This window comes from Hypanus sabinus, chromosome 19 (assembly GCF_030144855.1).
Source record: "Hypanus sabinus isolate sHypSab1 chromosome 19, sHypSab1.hap1, whole genome shotgun sequence".
In the NCBI taxonomy this organism is placed as follows: Eukaryota; Metazoa; Chordata; class Chondrichthyes; order Myliobatiformes; family Dasyatidae; genus Hypanus; species Hypanus sabinus.
This window is the reverse complement of record NC_082724.1, coordinates 23,273,980-23,291,920: the sequence shown is the minus strand read 5'-3', so window position 1 is coordinate 23,291,920 and position 17,941 is coordinate 23,273,980. Positions and strand designations below refer to the sequence as shown.

Below are 17,941 nucleotides of genomic sequence, written 5' to 3'. Positions count from 1 at the left end.
TGCAGAGAAATTATTTTAGTTAGATGGTAAATCTGTGAAACAAGCGGCTGTGGAGGCCAAGTCATTGGATGCTTTTAAGGCAGAGATAGATAGGTTCTTGATTAGCCAGAGCATCAAAGGGTATGGGGAGAAGGCAAGGGAGTGGAGATGACTGGAAGAATTGGATCAGCCCATGATTGAATGGCTAAATGGCCTACTTCTGCTCCTATATCTTATGCTCTTATAGTCTTAACTCAGAAAACTACCATGAAGATCTGTTTTTTTAAATCTTGAACATGGACCTGACTGAAAGGTACTTTTTACACATCACCTGTTGCAGATTGGTCGCTTCCTAACTCAGAGAAACTGACGTGAAACTCTACCTTTAAAATCTCAATTGTGATCCTGACTGAAAGCACGAAGCCTAACCCGAGCTGAAGGGTACTGCAGGGTGGACATTGCCATTGTGTAGCAGCAGAGCTTTCAAGCTTAACACTGAAGAATCAATAAAAAGATGCTGGCGACCCAAAGCATGCCCAGGCATGCACGGGCAAGATAGAAAACTTTTCAGCTTATATTATGGACAGCATTTTATTTGACTTGAATTATGAATTGAAACTACAAGTAAAGGCGATTGCAATAAAATGGTATGAGATAGGGAGATTTCATGGTGGTTTTCATGATCAGTAGCCCAAAGTTCATAAGATATACCTAAAAGTATTCAGGAAGCAAAATCTTTATTGGCCAGTATAATCAATCCTGGCTGGGTTTAGACTTCATGCTTCCAAAATGTAAGTGTATAACCTACCAGCAACAACAAAATCATAGTTTTATGTTAATTATTATCAGTGGTAATTTTTTTTTTTAAGACACAAAAATTTTTGCAGTAGGATTATGTACAACTCCTCCAAACAGCAAAGATTCTTAATGCAGATATGTACTGTAGATGCTGTAAGTAGCAATCAGGAAGCAAATGTGTTAATTCTATTCTTCACAAGAAGGAGAGATCCAGTTCTGAACATGAAGAAGAATATAAATGATACATTTACCACAGAATACATGAAGCCCAAAATATACTAATTTTACATTACATTAAATGGATATATGCCACAAGGTATGTCTTACCACTCGGGAATTTCTAACACCCATTCTATTTCTTCTGATACATACTTTCCTGGTCACAGGACACAAACTACAACTGGAAATTTTGGTGTATAATTATCTTTCAAAATCGTTAGACAAAACATTACTTAATGTTGTATGAGTACATGTTCTCAGTACATGTGACACTGGGGGAAAAGGATACTGCCACTTGAGCACACACATTTCATTGTGGTCATTTGGTGATTACATATAAAGTATATTTACAACTACAGAAGGCCACTGAACAAAACTGAAACCTTTGTGCACCATGAAACAGTGTGGACATTTGCAATGAAGCACACAGTGATGGAAGTCCTAAACCCAACTCGTACTTCTTAGAAATGTGGAAGCTGATTAAAACAGTGTCAACATACTGAAGATCAGATTGAGAACCATGTGCAACCTACACTACTTCAGACATGTATACGGATTGTGCTGACATAAGATACTAAAAAAACATATTTGTTGATTATCTGCACAATGTTTAAGAAAAAATTACATGATGTAGGCATTGTTGATAAAATCTGAATTTATTGCACATCCCCAGATAGCAGTGGTAGCGGTGGGAAATCACTTTGAACTTTTCAGGTCTCGGTGAAATTTCATTGTAGGGAATTTGAATAGCTGAAGTAACAATGAAGTCAACTGAATTGGGAAAGTTAACTTTTAAGTAGCAACATTACCAGGTTGCTGCTACCCTCAAACTTCCCAGAAGGTCTCACTTTCTCTGAACTGGAAAATGCTGAGTAGAAACCTTGATAAGTTGCTATACTACTTTTTGTAGGTAATTTACACTACAATTGTAATCAAAATTGAGAAAACTAGGGTGAACAATTGGATGCCAAATGTATTGCTACATCAAAGATGAACCATTTCTCAGATCTAATTATAGTTGCACTAATTCAGAGAATTCACGCTCCTGATATGTGCCTTGCAAAAGGTAGAAAGCTTCCAGGGAGTTAGGAAGGTATTCTGCCATTGGATACATAGCATCTGGCATTAAATACAAATTAAAAACATTTCAACAATGAAAAGTGACATTGCAATTTCATTACTCCAATTTTGTTCTTAAAAATAAACTGTCTTATTTGTTTTAAATTATATTTTATGGAATACAATTTGGCAAGAAAAAGTTAAACATCATCCATCCTTTTACAGGAAGAAAACAGCTAAATCTAACCTTGATTTCTGTGTGTTGGACAAATCAGATCCCGTGTCACCCACCATGAACCCCGTATCTTCTCCAGTAGAAGAGATGTGTTGACCAGGTAGTGGAGATGCCACTGCAGGAAACTGCTGAATTTTTAAAATCCCTGGTTGTCCATCCCCTGATGTAGATGATTTTTCCATTGTTGATCCAAGGACATTTTCAGAAACTGGAATTTGCTGCTGAGCTTTTTTCTGGTAAGAGTCAAAGTGCATGGCCCATCTGCTATGATGATCACCCTAATTAACCAAATAAATAGAATGTCATGGCAGCAAAAAAAAAGTAAGTTTTAATCAATTCCTTGATTATCTCTTGGTGATTTAGAGTCAGAGTTATACAGCTTATGAAGTGCCCCCTGAGCTGAATTTTACCATGCTAACCAAGATGCCTACCTGAGCTAGTCCCTTAGCCCATATTCATGTCAATGCTTCCTTCCAATATACCTAAATGCCTTTTTTAAACATTATATTTGTACATGCCTCTACCATTTATCTGGCAGCTCATTCCACGTAGCCACTACACTCACTGAAAAACTTACTTCTCAGGTCCCCTTTATATCTATCTCCCCTCACGTCAGAACAAAGTACTCTAGTTTTAGGACCTAGTATACATAAGAAAAAGACTGCGACCATTCACCATTTCTATGCCTCTTGTGAATTCATATACCTCTACAAAATCACCCGTCACAGAGGAGAAAAGCCACAATATACTCTGCCTTTTCTTATAATTCATGTTTTTCTGCACCTTATCCAGCTTAATACATCAGTCTAAGCCATTTGACCAGAACTGCACAAAATTTTCATTACTATCAGAGTGTCATACTATTTTGACTGCCTTCAACTCATTAGCTGTCACACATTTCTTTGCATTACTACCAACAGGGAGGAGGTACAGACCCACAGTCAGTGCTTTAAGAACAGCATTTTCCACTCTGTAATCAGATTTTTGGAAGGTCCATTAACACAACCGCATTATAAGTCTCAAACACGAGGAAATCTGTAGTGCTGGAAATTCAAACAACACACACAAAATGCTGGTGGAACACAGCAGGCTAGGCAGCATCTATCGGGAGAAGCGCTGTCGACGTTTCGGACCAAGACCTTTTAGGTGTTGTATAAGGTGAGCGTAGGTGTATGCTCGGTCCGCCAGAAAAAGCAGGATCTCCCAGTGGCCACACATTTTAATTCCACGTCCCATTCCCATTCTGATATGTCTATCCATGGCCTCCTCTACTGTCAAAATGAATCCAAACTCAGGTTGGAGGAACAACACCTTATATACTGGCTGGGTAGCCTCCAACCTGATGGCATGAACATTGACTTCTCTAACTTCCATTAATGCCCCTCCTCCCCTTCTTACCCCATCCCTGACATATTTAGTTGTTTGCCTGTTCTCCATCTCCCTCTGGTGCTTCCCCCCCCCCCCCACCTTTCTTTCTCCTGAGGTCTCCCGTCCTATGATCCTCTCCCTTCTCCAGCTCTGTATCACTTTTGCCAATCACCTTTCCAGCTCTTAGCTTCATCCCACCCACTCTGGTCTTCTCTTATCATTTCGCATTTCCCCCTCCCCCCACTACTTTCAAATCTCTTACTATCTTTCCTTTCGGTTAGTCCTGACGAAGGGTCTCGGCCCGAAACGTCGACAACGCTTCTCCCTATAGATGCTGCCTGGCCTGCTGTGTTCCACCAGCATTTTGTGTGTGTTGTTGTTCACATTATAAGTCTTTTGCACTACATTTATTTTTGTCATGAATATAGTAATTTTTATGTCTTGCATTGTACTGCTACTGCGTAACCACAAATTTCATGATATATATCAATGATAATAAACCTGATTAATTTTGTATTGATCCAAGCAAGGATGAGGCCTTACCATTGCCAAGCTTTAAGTTAATGTTTGGCCCTGTTGCCTACTCAAAGCTGCTAAGGAAATTGGAACAATGTGACTCAAAATGCATTAAACTCTCCAACACCCAACTAAAAACTAAATTACATAAATTCTGCATGTAAGGAACAAAATGAAACCAAAACTGATCACATAATATTGGTGATATTGAAACCGGAGTTATTGGAGGGAGAAACAATATGTAAGCTTTCTACATGTTTGCATGCCTAGTAGACAAGTAAAAGCAAATTCTAGTAGTACGCCATGCTCACAATACATCATGTCAGGAAACAACATTCAGTGGCAGTCTATATTCAGTTATATTATTCTATTATTAAAAATTACCCCAGCATATTTTAACTTCTCTTTCAGCTTCCTTTCTTTTTCTTCTTCTCTTTGCTTATCAAGCTCTTGGAGCCACTTTTTTTGCTGTTCACGTTTTATTGCACTGAAAAGATGGTCTTGGGGTGAATATCCCTGTAGTGATAACAAAAGCACTTCAAAATGATACTCTTTCTCACAGACTAAATACATTTATAAAAATGGATAATATCATCTTCCTTATGAACTAATTACTTTGATTTAATTATTTTAAAATATTAAACCAAAGTTATTCAAGCAATGAGGTAATTGGCATGACCCTATATTATAATTTTTCTACTGATGTCCAAACGGATCGTCATTTCACATACATTGCATAAATCTTTAATATAGCATCTTGTTGCTTGGCAACTAGAACAGACTAAACGATGCACATTGGCATCAATCTACATTGCCATTTCAGGAAATTAGATTTCAAAGCACACAACAGTACCCTTGTTCAATTTATATATACAATAGATTTAGGGTAGTGTCTTTACACAATGCAAAATACATGATTAAAAATTATTTCACTGCATAATTATGCTTAAGCAGATAAATATAATGCAGATACCAATAATATACTGTAGCACAAAAGTAACATCTTAAGTACAGTCTTAAAAACATTTTAAGGTCAGTGGGTCTGCCCAGGAACACCAATCTGCAAACCCCACTCACCCCCACCCCCCCCCCCAATAATCCTACGATAGTGGCATGGTAGCAAAATGCTATGCCAGTGACCCATGTTCAATTCAGCCTGTGTCTGATAGGAGTTTGTATGTTCTCCCTGTGACTGCATGGGTTTCCTCCCAAATTTTAAAGACACAAGGGTTAGAGTTAGTAAGATCTGGACATGCCATGTTGGTGGCAGAAGCATACTTCCACTTCCCCTAGCACATCTTCAGACCATACATCAACCGTCTCGACTTCACTACACCCTGTTCCAATTCCAACCTTACTGCTTCCGAACACTCTGCTTTCCGCTCCCTTCGCACCAATCCCAACCTCACTATAAAACCTGCTGATAAGGGGGGGAGCTGTTGTTGTCTGGCGTACTGACCTCTACCTGGCCGAGGCACAGTGACAACTCTTTGATACCTCCTCTTATTTACCCCTTGATCATGACCCCACTAAGGAGCACCAGGCCATTGTCTCCTATACCATCACCAACCTTATCAGCTCTGGGGATCTCCCATCCACTGCCACCAACCTCATAGTTCCCACACCCTGCACTTCCCGTTCCTATCCAAGATCCACAAACCTGCCTGTCCAGGTAGACCTACTGTCTCAGCTTGCTCCTGCCCCACTGAACTCATTTCTGCATACCTTGACACTGTCTTATCCCCCCTTGTTCAATCTCTTCCCACTTATGTTTGTGACACTTCTCACGCTTTGAATTTTTTCTTTTTTTTAAATTTTTTTTTATTAGTTCATCAAACAAACATTCCCATAAAATGTATTTCAGACATTGTACATATATATCATATATATCACAAAATCTCCACAAAGTATTTATCTGGGGTATACACTTATAGAAAAGAGAGGAAAGAAAAAACAAGCAAAAGGAAAGAACTATGTTCAAGTAGGGAATGATCTTTTTTTTTACAACAGATTAATTGATTTGTGAGAATAAAATCAGGCCTATGAGGTATTATGTAGTTAAACCATTTTTCCCAATATGAATCAAATTGTTCCAGCTTATGATTAACAGATGTTGTTATCTTCTCCATTTTGTAAATGTCCATTGTAATTTCCATCCATGTATTTAAACTTGGGCTCTCCTGTGATAACCATTTCCTAGTAAGAGTCTTTTTCACATTTAAAGATGTCTTGTAGGGCATTGTGTATCCTCCTCCAATAGTTTTTGATAACAGGGAAGTCCCAAAAAATATGATAATGATTTGCATTTTGATTTCCACAATTTCTCCAGCAAACAGGAGGTTACCATCATAATGGGATTTCTGAGAGTGTGTAATAAAATATCTTACCAAGTTTTTTCATCCAAACCCCCTCCATTTCCGTGAATTGGTACACTTCCATTGATATCTCCACATTGTTGTCCATTCTTCCTCAGATGTAATTATCCCTCCTTCCTTCTCCCATTTTGTTTTAATGTATGAAGTCGAATGTGTTTTAAGATTTGACAACCCCTTGTACATGCTTGAAATGATTCTACTACCATTATCCGAATTATATGCTTTTCTAACGAGCTCTATCAAGCATGTAAGCCTTGGTTATATTTTTAAGCGTCTTATTAACATATTGTCGCATCTGTAAATACCGATAAAAATCTTGTTTTTCTAAAAGCAAACACAAGGAAATCTGCAGAAGCTGGAAATTCAAACAACAACACACACAAAATGCTGGTGGAACACAGCAGGCCAGGCAGCATCTATAGGGAGAAGCTTATTGTTTTTCTAATAAGTGTTTCTCTTTAAGCATTTCAAAACTGAACAGTGTTCCTTCTTTCATTATGTTGCAAAGAACTGTTATTCCTTTAGCTGTCCAGTCCTTAAATCTAGCATCCAATTTATTTGGTGTAAAATCAGAGTCATATGCACACCATTTAAGAATTGCAATCTCTCTCTCTAGATTATATTCTTTTATAGTAGTTTTCCATATTTTAAGAGTCAATTTCACCCCTGGGTTATCAATAGTATTTATGTACCTTTGCAGGTTGTTATCTGCCAAAATTGCTTGTATGGGGATGGGAAGTAATGCTTTGAATTTTTTCAATGATTTTAAGTTCCCTGGCCCCCACCGCCTTATTATCACCATGGATGTCCAGTCCTTATATACCTTCATCCCCCACCGGGATGGTCTCAAAGTTCTTCGCTTCTTTTTGGATTCCAGACCTAACCAATTCTCCTCTACCACCACTCTCCTCCGTCTAGCGGAATTAGTTCTTACTCTCAATAATTTCTCCTTTGGCTCCTCCCACTTCGTCCATACCAAGGGTGTAGCCATGGGCACCTGTATGGGTCCCAGTTATGCCTGCCTTTTTGTTGGCTTTGTGGAACAATCCATGTTCCAAGTCTATACGTGTATCCGTCCCCCTCTTTTCCTTTGCTACATAGATGACTGCATTGGCGCTACCTCATGCACATATGCTGAGCTTGTTGACTTCATTGACTTCGCCTCCAACTTTCACCCTGCCCTCAAATTTACATTTCCGACACCTCCCTCCCCTTTCTTGATCTTTCTGTCTCCATCTTTGGAGAAGGCTTATCTACTGATATCTACTATAAGCCTACAGATTCTCACAGCTACCTGGACTATTCCTCTTCCCAATCTGTCTCTTGCAAAAACGCTTTCCCCTTCTCACAATTCTTCCATCTCCGCCGCATCTGCTCTCAGGATGAGGCTTTTCATTCCAGGACGAAGGAGATGTCTTCCTTTTTTAAACAAAGGGGCTTCCCTTCTTCCACTATCAACTCTACTCTCAAACGCATCTCTCCCACTTCCCGCACATCTGCCCGCCACCCTACTCGGAATAGGGTTCCCCTTGTCTTCACCAGCCTCCAGGTCCAACGTATAATTCTCCGTAACTTCTGCCACCTCCAACAGGATCCCACTACCCAGCACATCTTTCCCTCTCCCCCTCTTTCTGCAGTGATAGCTCCCTACGCGACTCCCTTGTCCACTCGTCCCCTCCCATCCCTTCCCACTGATCTCCCTCCTGGCACTTATCCTTGTAAACGGAACAAGTGCTACACCTGCCCTTACATTTCCTCCCTCACCACCATTCAGGGCCCCAGAAAGTCCTTCCAGGTGAGGCGACACTTCACCTGTGAGTCGGCTGGTCTGGTATACTGCGTCTGGTGCTCCCGGTGTGGCCTTTTTTATATTGGTGAGACCCGACGCAGACTGGGAGGCCATTTTGCTGAACACCTATGCTCTGTCCGCCAGAGAAAGCAGGATCTCCCAGTGGCCATACATTTTAATTCCACGTCCCATTGTGGCGACCCACTTCCCAGCGCACTCGAACCGGCTCACAAAGCGGCGCACGCCGGCATTGAGGCTGGTTGCAAAAAGGGCGCCAAGCCTGCTTCACCAGCAAAGGGAAAAGCCTGTGCGCGGGACGGGACTGTGAATAAACATTCCCACCCGTGGAGGGCGGGATCAGGAAGGCTTTAAAGCGAGGCCACGAATTTTGAATAAATCTCTTTGCAACTGCAGCTTACCGGCTCCGTGTCATTATTTCAGCGCTGCATGTAGCACACCGCTACAATTGGTTACCCCGATGGCCCAAACGATATTTGGGCCGAAGTTAAATGATGACATATCTGTTCATGCAGTTTCGTTAAAACTGCCAAGTTTCTGGACGCTGCAACCTCACCTATGGTTCCAGCAAGCAGAAGCCCAACTCCACATTCAGCAGATAGCCTCAGATGCCACATGTTACTACTACGTGGTGAGCTCCCTCGACCAGGCAACAGTGGCCCAGGTTGAGGAGTTCATACAGTCGCCCCCAGCAGACGGCAAATACACAGAATTCAAAGCCTTGCTCATAAGGACTTTCGGACTCCCACGGCGCGAGCAAGCTCCCCGCTTACTGCACCTGGATGGTTTGGGAGACAAGCCGCCGTCAGCTTTGATGAACGAGATGCTCTCCCTGGCCGGAGGTCACAAGCCCTGCCTCATGTTTGAGCAAGCATTCCTGGAGCAGCTGCCCGAGGATATACGCCTGCTGCTGTCCGACGCAGATTTCAGCGATCCCCGGAAGGTGGCTGCCCGGGCGGACTTGCTGTGGAAAGCCAAGAAGGAGAGTGGGGCGTCCATTGCACAGATCACCAGGCCACGCTCCCAGCAGCAAACCAGACCAGGCCCGGCTGCAGAGCCCGCTGACCACAGAGGCAGGGGTGAGGAGACCAACGAACAATGGTGCTTCTACCACCAGCGGTGGGGCGCAGAAGCCCACCGCTGTAGCCCGCCCTGCAAGTTCCCGGGAAACGCCAGGGCCAGCCACCGCTGATGGCTACGGCGGCTGGCCATCAGGATAGCCTCCTGTATGTCTGGGACCGCTTTTTGGTCGACACCAGAGCCGAGAGCAGCATCTTACCTCGACAAGTTACGACACCCGCAACAGAGCACCGGGTCCCACCCTGAGGACCGCAAACAGCAGCACAGTAAGGACCTACGGCACCCGTATGGTGCGGTTACAGTTTGGCTCCAGCCGGTTCACGTGGGACTTCACACTGACCGCCGTAGCCCAACCACTCCTGGGAGCGGATTTTTTGCAGGCTCACAGCCTACTGGTCGACCTGCCAAGGAAGAGACTGGTCCACGCTGAGACTTTTCAAACTTTCCCTGGGTGAAGCCCAGTTGCCGACCCCACACCTAGACTCCATCACGCAGTCTGACAACGACTTCACCAGAGTCCTGGCGGATTTCCCATCGGTTCTGGCACCGCAGTTCACGGCAGCCATGCCCAGACACGGTGTACGGCACCACATCCCAACACAACCACTCCACGCCCATGCTCGAAGGCTTCCCCCGGATAATCTCCGACTGGCGAAGGAGGAGTTCAAGAGGATGGAAGAATTGGGGATCATATGGCGGTCCGACAGCCCATGGGCCTCCCCCCTGCACATGGTGCCCAAAGCAACAGGGGGCTGGAGACCATGCAGCGACTACCGCAGGCTGAACGAGGCTACAACACCGAACCGCTACCCTGTGCCGCACATTCAGGACTTTACAGCAAACCTGCACGGCGCACAGATCTACCTTATCCGGGGATACCATCAAATCCCGATGCATCCGGACAATGTCCCCAAAACGGCACTTCTCACCCCTTTTGGCCTTTTTGAGTTCCTCCGCATGCCATTCGGCCTAAAGAATGCCGCACAGACGTTTCAGCGGTTAATGGACGCGGTAGGACACGACCTGGACTTCGCTTTCATCTACTTGGACGACATCCTCATAGCCAGCAGCAGTCGTCAGGAACATCAGTTCCACCTCCGTCAACTCTATGCCCGACTGAATGAATACGGCCTGACAATCAACCCGGCCAAATGCCAGTTCGTGCTTGACACCATCGACTTCCTGGACCACAGGATTAATAAAGACGGGGCAACCCCTTTGCCCGCTAAGGTAGACGCGGTCCGCCATTTCCCCCGACCCAACACAATCAAAGGCCTTCAGGAATTCGTGGGTATGGTGAATTTCTACCACCGCTTCCTCCCATCAGCTGCCCAAATCATGCGCCCCCTGTTCACCCTGATGTCGGGTAAGGTCAAGGACATTACCCGGGACGAGGAGTCCGCTGCCGCTTTCATTAAAACCAAAGAAGCCTTAGCAAACACCGCAATTCTAGTGCACTCCAGAACAGACGTCTCTACCGCCCTCACAGTGGACGCATCTAACACGGCAGTCGGCAGGGTGCTGGAACAACTCATCGAGGGTCGCTGGCAACCCCTGGCGTTTTTCAGCAAACACCTACGACCACCCGAGCTCAAATACAGTACTTTCAACTGGGAACTGTTGGCGCTATACCTGGCAATCCGGCATTTCGGGTACTTCTTAGAAGGTAGGCCTTTCACCGTGTTCACGGACCACAAACCTCTTACCTTTGTGTTCACGAAAGCATCTGACCTCTGGTGGTCCCGCCAGCAGCGACATCCGTCCTACATCTCCGAATAAACGACGGATGTCCGGCATGTCTCGGGAAAGGACAATGTCGTGGCGGATGCCCTCCACTGCCCTAGCATCCAAGCCCTGTCCCAGGGGATAGACTATGAAGCACTGGCGGAGGCGCAGCAGGTAGACGAGGAGATCCCTAGTTACAGGACTGCAGTCTCCAGTTTGCAGCTCCAGGACCTCCCCGTAGGCCCAGGTGAGAGGACCCTACTCCGTGACGTCACCACCGGCCAACCCCGCCCAGTCGTTCTGGCGGCGGCGTGTTTTCAACTCCATTCACAACTTAGCGCACCCCTCCATCAGGACAACCGTCCGGATGGTAGCCAACAGGTTTGTTTGGCATGGACTCCGCAAGCTGGTCAGTGAATGGGCTAGAACATGCATGCACTGCCAAACAGCCAAGGTGCAGCGGCACACCAAAGCTCTGCCGCAGCAGTTCCACCCCACCCAACGGCGTTTTGACCACATTCATGTGGATATTGTGGGATCCCTGCCAGTGTTGCGAGGAGCGCAGCACCTCCTGACTATCGTGGACCGGTTCACAAGATGGCCAGAGGCGGTCCCGCTCGCCAACCTCCGAATCTTGCGCCAGGACTCTAATTGCCATCTCGCTTTGGTGTACCGGCCCACATTACCTCCGACAGAGGCGCCCAGTTCACCTCCAGCCTGTGGTCAACTATGGCCAGCCTCTTGGGGACACAGCTGCACCACACAACTGCTTACCACCCACAGTCAAACGGACTAGTGGAGCGTTTCCACCGTCACCTGAAGTCGGCTCTCATGGCCCGCCTCAAGGGGCCTAACTGGGTGGACGAGCTTCCCTGGGTCCTGCTCGGAATCCGCACGGTGCCCAAAGAAGATCTGCATACCTCGTCGGCCGAGTCGGTGTACGGTGCACCCCTGGTCGTCCCAGGAGAGTTCATACCAGCCCCAAGGGGGCAAGAGGAAGAACCTGCAGCAGTCCTGGGCAGACTACGCGAGAGGCTCAGTAACCTGGCCCCCATACCCACTTCACAGCATGGGCAGAACCCAACCTGCATACCCAAAGACCTGCAAAACAGTAAGTTTGTTTTTGTACGGCAGGGCGGACATTGGGCATCGCTACAGTGGCCCTATGAGGGGCCGTTTACGGTGATCAGAAACAATGGGTCCACATTCGTGCTGGACATTGGGGGGAAAGAGGGGGTTTTCACGGTGGACCAACTCAAACTGGCCCATGTGGACTTGGCGCAGCTGGTTGAGATTCCGGCACCGTGGCGCAGAGGCAGACCTCCCAAACAGAGTCCGACCCAGACTGTGGACATTGGGGGGGTGTATCGCCGGTTTGGAGGGGGGGGGTGAGTTATGTGGTGACCCACTTCCCAGCGCACTTGAACTGGCTCACAAAGCAGCGCCCGCTGGCATTGAGGCTGGTCGCAAAAAGGGCGCCAAGCCTGCTTCACCAGCAAGGGGAAAGGCCCTCACACAGGATGGGTCTGTGAATACGCGCCCCCTACAGCATTTCCCAGCCGGGGAGGGCGGAATCAAGAAGGCTTTAAAGTGAGGCCGCAAAGTTTGAATAAATCTCTTTTTGCAACTGCAGCTCACCGACTCCGTGTCGTTATTTCAGCGCTGCGTGTAGCACACCGCTACACCATTCCCATTCTGATATGTCTATCCATGGCCTCCTCTACTGTCAAAATGAATCCAAACTCAGGTTGGAGGAACAACACCTTATATACCGTCTGGGTAGCCTCCAACCTGATGGCTTGAACATTGACCTCTAATTTCCATTAATGCCACTCCTCCCCTTCTTACCCCATCCCTGACATATTTAGTTGTTTGCCTGATCTCCATCTCCCTCTGGCGCTTCCCCCCCTTTCTTTCTCCTGAGGCCTCCCGTCCCACGATCCTTTCCCTTCTCCAGCTCTGTATCACTTTCACCAATCACCTTTCCAGCTCTTAGCTTCATCCCACCCCCTCCGGTCTTCTCCTATCATTTCGCATTTCCCCCTCCCCCCACTACTTTCAAATCTCTTAGTATCTCTCCTTTCAGTTAGTCCTGAAGAAGGGTCTCGGCCTGAAACGTCGACAGTGCTTCTCCTTATAGATGCTGCCTGGCCTGCTGTGTTCCACCAGCATTTTGTGTGTGTTGTTCATCTTCAGACCATGTTGGTCATTGACATAAATTACACATTTCACTGTATGTTTCCATGTACACACCACAAATAAAGCTAATCTTTATATCTACAGGGCATTAATTGTAAGGTTTGGAATGATTCCTGACAGATGGAATGCTAGCTATGATTTCCTGATTGGTATCCAGCAGAAAACTTGTATTTGGTGTGTTTTCCTGCACCCCTTCCCAGTATGGATTATATTAACCTATTAAAATGTCTTATCAAATTGGACTAACATGCTGTAAAATACATTCATAGGATGAGTGATCGTCATAGACTGACTATTGATCAGCCTGTAGATCCTTTATCTGTACAACACTATTCCTCAAGGAAAGCGTGATTATAAAGAATCAAGTATTTATTCAAAAGCTTAACATCAGCAAAAGTCACCCAATTTCAAAATGTTGCCCATAATTAACAGCTTATTAGACCAAATTGACTGCAGTCCATTTCTACTTAACAGTACTACGCCACTCACAATGAAAATTCTTCTGGATTAGGTAACAATTTTATTGGATTGTTATTTTGGTTGAGGTGAAGGAGAAAAGTAGAAAAAGTACTCTTACCCCAAGGACAAAGGCTGAACGAATGGCGGCAGGCAAATCTGGAAAACTAAAGCTGGAAGCTTTTCCAATAGGACCATCTGAAGGAACATCTGATTTTGAAGTATTTGTCACAGTTGGAGCAGTGCTGATCACTCGACTATCATTATGGTAGCCAGATGCAACAGATACACTTGCCTGGGATTAAAGTGGAAAAAAAACCAATAATCTACACTTTGTGATCTCCTTATGTAAAACATTACTTTCTGCACAATATTTGAAAATGATTATATTGCAGTTGTTGGTTGCACAAAAAGTACTATTCTTTGGAGATTTGAGAGCAATACTAAATGAGACAGCATACAGAAACAGGACATTTGCCTCGCTGAGTCCACACCAACTACATTTGTATTTCACACCAACCCTGCTGATAATTTCCAACTAAAAAGTTTTGCTCAGTAATAAAAAACTAAGGCAAGTGTTCAGCTGCTATTCCAAAGCTTGAACTTATCAGAAAGCTATATTTAAGTCATAAAGTATTCCATTACTGCTTCAACTACTTAATCTTGTGCTAATCTGTGTTTATTAGTTCATAAATTCTGCAATTCTCTCGAAACTCATGACATTTTCACAAATCATTGTAGACTTTCAAACAGATCTAAAATTGTGAATTTCTTTTTCTCCTGATAATCTAGTCCAAAAGAAATGGTGAGATTTAGCTTCTTATACTTACTATGTTGACAAATATTGCCATTCTTATGTTCATGCACACACACAAACACACACTGAAGAAAAGGGTTGTCCTGGTTACAACTTACTCATCAATTACTTTTCAAAAAAATTCCAATCATCTGAGTCATTAACGTTTATGTGTACAAGATCTGACAGATACAGCTGCCTACATTATATTAAGTTACACCCGAAGGAGCACTCAGTTATCTCTGAAATGTTTTAAGAAAATGCAAGATTGTAAAAAGGTACCTAGATCTTCAAGTACACAGAGTCAATGTATACATTCAGTGGCCATTTTATTAGGTACCTCTGATTTATTTATACCTGTGTACTTTTGTGATCTTTTGCTGCTGTTCATGCACTTCAAAATTTGATGTGCTGTGCATTCAGAGATGCTCTTCTGCACATACTGTTGCCTTCCTGTCAGCTTGAACCAGTCTGGCCATTCCCCTCTGACCCCTCTCAGTTTTGCTCATAGAACTGTTGCTCACTGAATACTTTTGTTTTTTACATTATTCTCTGTAAACTCTAGAGACTGTTCTGTGTGAAAATCCCAGGAAATCAACATTTTTCTGAGATAAACAACCCCATCGGCACCAACAATCCTTCCACGGACAATGTTACTTAGATCACATTTCTTTCTCATTCGGATGTTTGGTGGGAACAATAACTGAACTGTTTGACCATAGTTACTTCTTTTATGCATCGAGTTGCTGCAACATGATTGGCTGATGAGAAATTTGCATTAATGAAATATACAGGTGTACCTAATAAAGTGGCCTCAGAGTGTAGACTGCATATATTTGTACTTAAGAGAAAATAACCAAATGATTATCAAAGATACTCGAGTTTGCATTCAGCAAACATTAGCATATAAAGCTGATATGCAAATACTGACTTTTTAAACAGCCTATTAACATCCATGGATCCAACCTATCTAAATGCTGAGAGATTAATTTGGCTTGACAATTTCCTAACTGAACCCATGTTTTTAAACCATTCATATGTTGTTCTAAGAAATACTATTTTAATCTATAATCTAATATTTTCCAGTCTTTCTATTTACTTATTCTAGACTAGACTATTTACGAAAAATAAGGAAAATACCCAAGAATGAAAGTTAGCAAGATACTATTTCTGAAGCTGGATATTTGCAAAATCAGCTTGCTCTCCATATGGTACTGTCCTGGCTTGCATATACAGCATAGACAGCGAGGACACAATATCCATGGTCAACCCCGATCAAGTGAAGGCCTTAGATATTTGCAAAACATTAACAGTGACATTATGAGATTGCAGAAATGATCTTTACCCTCTAAAAATAAGAGGAAGCAAATCAGTGAAGCAAAGGAGAGATAATAAGCAGAAAAGCAGGAAAGAAAGAAATAATTAAATAATTTTTTTTACCCTTACCTTTCCTTTAAAGGTTTCAAGTATGTTCTTTGTATTGGATTGCATGGATGTCCCTGTACCCTGTCTTCCCCATGGATTCCATTCCAAATATTTTGCATCTTCATTTTTTTTTTGTTGCTGTTTCTTTAAAGCCACCTGCTCATCTTAAGATATGCAATACCCAAAAAAATGGTCAATTATTTCAGACAGCCCTATTGACAGTATTATTGATTTCAAAACTCAATTCGCAGCAAAGGTTTAATATATATTTTTTAAATTATTTCTGATTAAAAAGTCATTCCCCTAAAATGAACTACTTTTCATTACCCAAATACTGCCTAACCTAACTATCTTGTAGTTTCAAATCCACTTTACATTTTGCTGTTTTAATTTAAAGAAGGGGAATTTTTTTTGCGCTCCAAGGCAGTGGACATAGTGCTGGAAATACTTAATATATTTAAAATTGAGCTCAATATTTCACTCTTAAAATCTTAAGTACTGATTAAATATCTACAAATTATCTAATTAATACACCTAATTTACAACCTCTGAACAGTAAAAACACACATACAAGGCATGAACATTCCTATTTATAGCAGAAAAAAAAGTTCCTGAGTGCAGTTTAAAGTTCCTGGGTGTCAAAATTTCTCAAGACCCGTCCTGGGGTCAACATATTGAATCGCAAAGAAGTCAAGCCAGGTGCTATATTTCATTAGGAGTTTGAGGAAATCTGATATATCATTGAAGACTAGCAAATATCTACAGGTGGGCCATCTGACTGGTTGCATCATGGTCTGGTATGGAGGCGCCAATGCACTGGAACGGAGAAACTTGCAGAGGGCTGTAAACTCAGCGTCATTATAAATAATATCCTCAAAGAATATTTCAAAGTTGATGCCTCATGAAGGACCCTCACCATTGAGGACATGCCCTCTTCTCATTACTACCATCAAGGAGGTCATACAAAAGCCTGAAGACCAAGACTCAATAAGAAAAATTTCTTCCCCTCTACCTTCAGATTTCAGAATGGTCCATGAATCCATGCCACTCCGTCAATATTTTGCTCTATTTTTGCCCAACATTTATAATTTTATATTCTTATTGAAATTTATAGCAAGCTTTGGTTATTGTACTGTACTGCTGCTTCAAAACAACAAATTTCATGACTTATATCACTGATAATAAACCTGACTCTGAAGTTACACAAGATGGCTGGAATTAGAATTTTATTTTAACAGAGGGACCTTAATATATTGTAGAGGTAATATTACAAAAATCAAAGGCCATAGGCAGAGCAGCTCAGAGTTTCAGAATGCAACTATAAACGGCTGAGACATGGAGGAGAAAAAAAAATTCCACGGTTATGAATTGTGTATAAAGAAGTCTACAGAGAAAAATTCTGTGAATTCAATGGGTTGGGGGGTGGGCAGATGTTGGATCAAGTAGACCAACAATACTAGAATAATATGACAAATATTAATAAAAGATCTGTCTCAATAACCAGATTGAAAATTTCTCAGAGACATGTTGACATAGAACTCTGAAATACAAGATAAAATAAATTCGATGCAAAATCATGTAGAGAATGAAACAGATGAGACAGAAAATGCATTGTGAAGGAAACTGGAAAGAGAAATAAAAATTTAATTTCCGCCATCAAATTGTCACTTGAAAGTACTGAAGGAAATAAGACTCATTTACGACTTTATACATGGATAAATCTTCACTTATATCAAGATATATGATGTTGACTCTTTTATCGATTGTTAAGAGTGGGAAACAAAAGTAACATTTTACCTTTATATGGATTTCAATAGCAATCCCATTGATAAAGTACAATGATATTCCATTTCTATATTGTTCAGAATCACTGAAGTCCTCAAGTTATTCTTAAAGCAGAATAT

General features: G+C 43.0%; 1 protein-coding gene across 3 annotated transcripts in view; it reads right to left on the bottom strand.

Annotated features, from left to right (window-relative positions):
• Positions 1–17,941, bottom strand: part of ccdc66 (coiled-coil domain containing 66) — a 79,520-nt gene that overhangs the window by 37,326 nt on the left and 24,253 nt on the right. For all 3 annotated transcript variants that reach the window (XM_059944164.1, XM_059944165.1, XM_059944166.1), the window contains 4 exons: positions 16,059–16,201; positions 13,938–14,111; positions 4,559–4,690; positions 2,303–2,568 (listed from right to left, as the gene is read on the bottom strand). In XM_059944164.1, coding sequence (XP_059800147.1) covers positions 2,303–2,568; positions 4,559–4,690; positions 13,938–14,111; positions 16,059–16,201 — 715 coding nt within the window. The remainder of the gene's footprint in view (positions 1–2,302; positions 2,569–4,558; positions 4,691–13,937; positions 14,112–16,058; positions 16,202–17,941) is intronic.